Here is a 7900-nt window from a genome sequence, read left to right on the forward strand (position 1 = left end):
TACGGATTATGAAGGTCTTCATAGTGAATGAAACAATCACATACCATATAACTTTATTTTGAAAAGTAATGAAATTTAAAAAAAAAATGCTGTTTACTCTTTTTTTTAAAAGTTATAACAACAAAGAGTCCAATCGGATCGTCAATCAGCTACCGGGGAATGGCACATAACTAAGGGGAGAAGGAGGGGTAAATTTGATATAAAACTACAAAAAAAAAACAAAAATAAAAAGTGTCCCATTTCTACTTCAGTATAAATAAATGTAAATTATGACTTAATAAAGGCCCATTTTTATCATTTTAAATTTTGTAATTTGAATAGCATATTAATTACTTCAGAACTCCAATTATGCATGGTCATCAGATTTTGTGCGATAGTTTCACTGTGAAGCTCACAGTACAGAAGTGAAAAGATCAAAATCACATGACTTAAACCCAGTCAAAGCGAGAAGTATTCTATTAATTAAAGTGGATACAGCTACGAAGGACAAAGAATTGTGGGAAGTCCTGGTGGCAAAGCCCCGCCCATTTACCCACACTAATTAAAATATATTTGCATGTTGAGAACTTGAAAATTAAAATGCAAAGTGGAAAATGAAAATTCAATGAGCAGCATGTGACGCTCTTGCTTATTTGAATTTTACTTTTAATTTCTACAGCTTTATTGTTGTTCAGGCTGCAAATGGTTGTTATTTCATTTAATTTTGAATTTTTGCAACATTCGCACACGTAGACTTTGTAAAATAAATGGCAAATGAGAGATTGCGCTTTCATTTTATGATTTTAATTTTCATTTCCTTTTTTGCAGAAAATACTTCCCATACATATACTGTAGATGTGTACTGTCCATCTAGAAAAACTATAGATGCTAATATTTATTCCCATCTATCTATAGTTTACTTCACAGAAATGACTGTGCAATTTCTCACATTGAAAAATTATATGCAGTGTGTTTATAATAAGTTTCCATTATAGCTTGACCTATTAACCCATTTATGCCTAAGGTTGAAATTTTTGAGTTTGTGCATGAAATTCACATATGTTGCGTAGAAAAATATAAGGAACAAGAATTTGAAGAGAAAAAAAATTATTACATTCCATTGTTGAGTTATGTGGCTTTTCAAAATTGGAACACTAGGCAAATCCACTTCTTACATTATACATAATGTATAAAATTACCTGACTGTCATTCCAATAATGGAACACGAGGCATTAATGGGTTAACAGCTTATCTTTCCTAGCTTACATATGAAACAGGGGAATTCACAAACTTTTAAATTGGCAAATGTAGAGTTGTTGGTCAGTTGACCAGTAGTCCTATGACAGGAAGTGCTTCATTTTTCTCCTTCTGTTACTTATTAATAAACTGACATAGCATATGCCTGCATTCATTTTGCAGGGTACACATTCATACAGCAGAATCTCCTGTCATACAGGACAAATGAAAACTGATTTTGGTCAAACAACACAGACTAGAAGGCAAATGAATGAAAAAGATTTACATACAATTATTAGCATTATATATATATTTGATTTTTCTTTTAAGGGCAAACCGTCATAATAGATTTATATTTTAAAAACGATGAAAGAAGCATTAGAAACGGCCAATAAAATAGATAAAAGCAAAAGAAAATTGCCATTATCTGAATAGCTCCCCAAAAATAAAAAAATTATTATGCATGCTCAAAATGACACGTTTTGTTGGATATGAGACTAGTATTTTAGGATATGAAACAACTACAGTGTTGACATGGGAATGTAAAGCTGGCTATGTAAAAATACTGGGATGATTAATACCTAGTGCGTAGTTATTAGAGGTATGCTCTTCTTGCCAGAATATTAAGTGGTATTTCTACAGTAATCAATTGTAACCAATTAAATGGCTTGAATGTCTGTCCATGCAACTATCTTGTTCAGTGTTAATTAGATTCAGATTGTCTTTAATATCTAGAAATGAGAATGATGTTTCTCATATTTAATGACCCTGAGCAACATAATCACTTTCATACATATAATAAAACCAGTTAGAGTCAGCTGTCAAACAAAAAAATGATTTTTTTCCTGGCTTGATTAGTAGAAATAGATAGATGAACACTGACAAACATTTATGCTAGTGAAATCAATTTTTAAAGGACTCTGAATATCACCTGTAAAGCCAGCTCTGCTTGGCATCATTTAATTAATTGTGTTGCCCCGCAACACCAGGAGATTGTGTCTGAATCCCAACCTGGTCATTGTCTGTATGGAATATGAACATTCTCTCTATGTTTGTATGAGTTTTTCTCAGGTCATTCAGTTTTCCTGTCACATGCCAAAGGTGTGCATGTTAGGTTAATTGAGGACTCTAGATTAACTGAGTAAGTATATGAATGCTTGCACTCACAGTGCACTACTGCAACCATCCAGGGTTGTTACTGCTGGGATTTAATTTTTGTTGGTGGATAGTGCTATGCAAAATAACATAAATAAATTGAATTTCATGGTGAGTGAAGGAACCAGAAATAGAGTAGCAGATATAACAAAATAGGCAAAAGATAGTGGTCTCACTGCTGTTTAGAAAGAAGTCCTGGTAAGTGAGCAGCAGAACTGTACAGATTTGGCACAACTAGATCTTGTGGGTTTGGATTTTGTATATGATGATGTTTTTCCAGTTTTCTAACGTAACCTCTTTCCCATGTAAACTCTTTCGGCAGGAGGCTTCCATGTATGCATCTCTTCCACCAAGCCTGTGTGGACCAGTGGCTGGCCACCAGCAGAAAGTGCCCTATTTGCAGAGTGGACATTGAAACGCAGCTGACGCCTGACAGCTGAGTCTTCTCCCCCCCAAATTTGGAACTAATTCCTGCCATTTCCGGGTTCCTCAGGCACGTTGCCAAATGCTTCAAGTCTCGTCTTGACCACTTTTCAAGCCTGCCTTCTGAGCCAAGAGAGAAGACAACACAACAAGCACAGTATAAAATAGTAATGAAAAAAAAATTAGTCTGTGGCAGGAAGGCAGGATCTGGTAGCAAAGTTGGGGGCCTTGTGCATCTTGGGAGCTGGTTTTCCCAGACTGAATGAGCACACAACTCTCCTAATGAAAGCCATTTCGCAGTGAAGGTACGAAAATCCATAGCATGTTAAGAATTATGTCATACATTTTAATAATTTGTAGGATTTCCCTGGCAAGTAACAAGATACACTTAAAAAAATCATAAAAGTGTAATGATTTCTGAAACTACTTGGAATAATGGGTATGATTTGAAAACCCATAATTAAAAATATCTGGAATAAGAGGAAGCCTGTCCAATTCTAAATGGCCATATTCTGAGGTTTTTGATTTGTTTAAGCCCAGTGGCATTATGGGTTGTCTATAAACCTGTGAGTTCAGGTATGTTAATACCTGCTCTCCTCTTTGAATGCAACACTCATGTGGCACACTCAGGCATCTTGCTGGGAAACAGAGAGATGTCTCCGCACTGAAGACTTTGGAATGAATATGTGATGAAAGCAGAAGAAGGATGCTTTGGGGGGAGGGAGGAAAAGAACGGGAAATAAATGCAGAAATTTCAAGCCAAACAGAAATTCTTACAGGAATTAGTAAAACAAAGAAAATGGTTTTTCTTCCCAAAATTGTGCACAGCAAAGAAATTGGGATTTGAGAGCACAGTTGAGACTTACGGGGAGATCTAAGTAGTCCTGTCTGAGCTGTGCAAATCCTTTTCCCAGGTTTTCCACAAGAAAGGTGCCTCTTTCCACTGAAATCGCACCACTAAAATGCATGTTTCAATGTTGGCTTAGGCTGCTTTGTTAGTGTGAGATGAGGGTGGGTGTCTGTGCATGAATATGTTATCTGAATGATGTGGTTATGTTGGAAAAAAAAGTAGAAAAAAAAATACTCATGTAAATGCCATTGCTGGCACACAGTATCCTGGCTTCATCTTGTCATTTGTATGGCCTCTTGTAGATCCTATTTGATGTATACCTTAATGCCTAAAGAACAAGCACATTTTATATGTATGATATAGCAACGAGCTGTTTTTCTTTGACAATATGAAAACCATCCAGTGTTTGGAGAGAATGATAAGCTACTGTGTGTAACTCTTGTATTTTGGTGTATCAGATCCCCTCCCCACCCCGTGGTTGCTAATGATGTATTGCTAGAACAACACTGTAGAATGTTCCAAGGTGCACGTGCAGTATCCCTTCCAACGTTAAAGACTTCTCAGTATAAAGGGTCAACTTAGGGGAAAACAGAAGCCATTCTTTTAAAACCAAACTTATCTATCTATCTATCTATCTATCTATCTATCTATCTATCTATCTATCTATCTATCTATCTATCTATCTGTGACTGCAATTCGACTGCAGTGAAAGTGCATTAACTGAGACATGTGACTGTTCTGTAACTTCAGATTAGTACAGATGCTTTGCATTTTACAGAAATTGTAACTGTAGCTATGGAATAATGTTGAGCTAAACAGAGAGAATGCTGTGTCAGTGCAATGATCCCCGTTCCAGAGACTTTCTTCACTTAGGTCACCCCAGTTTACATTGTATGTGATGAACTGAATCAATCTATCTATCTATCTATCTATCTATCTATCTATCTATCTATCTATCTATCTATCTATCTATCTATCTATCTATCTATCTATCTATCTATCTATCTATCATGTGTGTACTTTAGATGTCTGCTCATGCTTCTCTCATTTTCATTAGTTTTTCTTGCATTTAAACAATGCCTTTGCACTTTTTTTGCTTTGTTTACCAATGTTCAGGTGAATGCACTCATTTACCTTTTAGGTAAATGCATGACAAAGCTGCAATCCTCCAAAACTGCTAATGTGTTTTGTTTATTTTGTTTTTTATTTGTACAGTTGAACATTCTCCAGAATGTGATTCCTGATGTGAGATGGTGTAAATAAGGATTTCTGTTGTAAGGATAATTTAAAATTTAAATTGCCTTAATTTCATAATACAGCAAAAATAAGAAAGACCTATATCAGCAACCCACTTCATAGCCATATAAGAAAGAAAAAGAAATCAGCTATTCATCCATTTCTTAAACGTATGTTTTCCATTAAGGCTTTCCTGTTAACATCTGGTGAAAAACAGGATTTAGCTCTAAATGGGTTGCCAGTCCATTACTGACAATAAAAATGTAAACCATTCCAGCTTTGTAACCCCCTTATAACATTACCAGGAAATGGAGAGCACAAGGCTACTTCGGTTTGTCAGCTGAAAGGCAGGAATCAACTCTGGACAGGTACAGTAACTACTGCATTGCTTGCAACTTCAGTACACATACACCCACAATTGCAATTTAGAGTTACCAATGAAAATTAATATCCTTTCTGCCATCCACTTCATGATTTTGCTGCTTTCCCATGATAGGGTAATGGAGACCTGGAGCCAACCATCCACAATAGGCAGAAAGTAGAAAATAAACTTGGATGAATTTTCAGACAGCAAATTAAATTAGCTTATAAGATCAATATTGTCACACCTTTTACAGATCATTTTTAAGGATGAACAATAAAAAACTGCATGTTGAATTTCCTACCACTAATTGGGAATATCCTTTAAGCAAACACTGCCATTAGCTGTTACCTTTTTAAGTTAACATGAAAACCTACCTATACACTTAAAAAATATAAACAATTTCAGGCAAAAATTGATATAATCTTAGGATTGAAATTGCATAGTGTCAGTCTAAACCTGGTTGTCATTAATGGACTAATGTAGGTAAGCAGATACAAGAAGGTCCCTGCTTCCCACAGTGCATGTTTTGGCACTAAAGAGGAGTCATTTGACTTCAGCTTTATACCTCATTATCACCAAGCTGGAAAAAAGTTTTCAGATGCTCACACATTCAAAGACAGCTTACAAATTTAAACTAAAATTTTTTTGAACCATTTAAAGCTGTTTAGAAAGCATAACTTAATCAAGCAAAGTACACTTTAAAAAATGTGCTATGCTCTGTCTGCAAAATGAAGAAATTAACATTTAACAGTTTTTCTGAGGAGTTCGTTTTTCTTAAAATTCTTTGGTTTAGCATAGTGCAATATGGCACAGTTTGAGATTTTTGTTGTTTTCACGTGAATATGTTCAGTGACAGCAAACCTGCCCTGTGAGTCACAACTAGTAGAATTAGCAGCCATGTTATGTGGACACTTTACCATGCTGTTGTCGAAATATTGAGACATTAAATATTTTGGCAGTATTGGCTTGATTTGCCTTTTCACTGGGTTCTATCACTTTCTTTCAAAGGTATATGTTGCATCTTATCTCACAGATGACGTTAGATTGAAGTAAACACAAAGAAAAGATGTAATGGACTGGCATCCCATGCAGATTGTATTCTTGGGTTTAGAAAATAGACAGGAAAGGAGGCTATTGCATGAACCCTCGATAGTACCCTTGCATGACCTTACATGAAAATCTTTTTTGTTGTTTTTAATTTAATAATTGCAAGGAGGCCCTCTATAGTGGAGGGCTGTCCTTAAAATTTGCCACTTATTGCAGCTTTGTCTGAACAGCAGCACTGGTGTGACATTGTTATTTTTTACCTCATTTTTTACTTTATTACCACTGAGCAAAGTAGAAAAACCGGAGCTGATCAGTGGCATACAGACAGGACATGCCGGAGAGTTCACTGACCTGTAGGCTGACCAAAAGGAGGATACTGCATTTGGCTTCTGTGGAGTGTTCTATAGGATTTTTGATAGTTTACAGGGTGTTGTGAGTTGAAATGCCTTAAGTATTTAACAATCATAATTTATTACTAACTGTAGATATTGTGGGTATGTATTTAATTTTTTTATAGTTTTTTTTGCTATCTTAATTATAATTTATTTATTTAGAAATAACATAAAATGTACAAAAAACAATTACCTCATTTTGCATTGTTTTAATTGGAATGCTTTGCATGCTGTATTTTACAAAAAAAGAAGAAAAATAAGCAAAAAAATCATTTTTTATTTAAAAGATCAGGGTGTGTGATAAAGTGTATTACTGTGGTGCTGTTAATCTTGGATACATTCCATTAAAATGCAATTTCTATGATTCCGTATGCTGTGATCTAGTGGACAGACTGCAATATAGTGGAAATGTTTGAATACTTTTTGTTTTGTTTTGCACTCTTGAGTAAAGTAGGCCTCCCTGCCACTGGCATTTTTTATTTTTTTTTGCATTTTCCTTTCTGTCTTTCAATTTATTTCTGTCTTTAAGATGTCTTTCATTTTGTAAATTTTATTGACTCTATGCTTGTGTGTTCCTGCACAAATCCCATGTGTAGAGCATTTGAAGATTTTCACCACCTCATAATATATTACTCAAACTCTGATACTCCTTTGTAAAAACGGAAATAAAAGCTTCTTTACTTTTATTGTATATATCAGTACATTGCATTTTAAAATACAAAATTCCTGATTTTATTTATTAGCACCACATTTGTCATAGACCTCAAGTGATATGTACTAAAATGTCCTCATTTATTCTTTCAGATTATTAATTATGGATATTGATATAATACTATAATTATTCTGGTTATTGTCTCCATGTCATGTTTCAGGAACTGAACATGATACAAATAGTATGTCCTCAGATTTTTGACTTCCTCCATTTGGGCATTCTTCAAACTGTAATTATCAGCAGTATATAAGTAACTAGTCTTGTTATCTCTCTGTTGTCATTTTAATAATTAAAAAACACCACAATTTGTTAAATGCCTCCCACCAACTGTGTCCCCCTCCTCTGCTATGAGAAGCCAGAAGTCTCCCAGCACTTAGTATCTGTTTTTAGGACACCAAGTAATCAGCCAGTCATTATCCAACCCGCTATTTCCTAACACAGGGTCACGGGGGTCCCCACCCCAAAAATATCTCATTGAGCGGTTGGTTGTGTGCCTTTTTGATGAA

The 7900-nt window shown here is 35.0% G+C and overlaps 1 protein-coding gene across 3 annotated transcripts in view; it reads left to right on the forward strand.

Annotated features, from left to right (window-relative positions):
• The window catches only part of rnf165a (ring finger protein 165a), a 117191-nt gene extending 113455 nt beyond the window's left edge, over positions 1 to 3736 (forward strand). For all 3 annotated transcript variants that reach the window (XM_039750620.1, XM_039750621.1, XM_039750622.1), the window contains exon 8: positions 2693 to 3736. In XM_039750620.1, coding sequence (XP_039606554.1) covers positions 2693 to 2810 — 118 coding nt within the window. In that variant the 3' untranslated portion in view covers positions 2811 to 3736. The remainder of the gene's footprint in view (positions 1 to 2692) is intronic.
• Positions 3737 to 7900: the final 4164 nt, after the last annotated feature.

This window comes from Polypterus senegalus, chromosome 4 (assembly GCF_016835505.1).
Source record: "Polypterus senegalus isolate Bchr_013 chromosome 4, ASM1683550v1, whole genome shotgun sequence".
Classification (NCBI taxonomy): Eukaryota; Metazoa; Chordata; class Cladistia; order Polypteriformes; family Polypteridae; genus Polypterus; species Polypterus senegalus.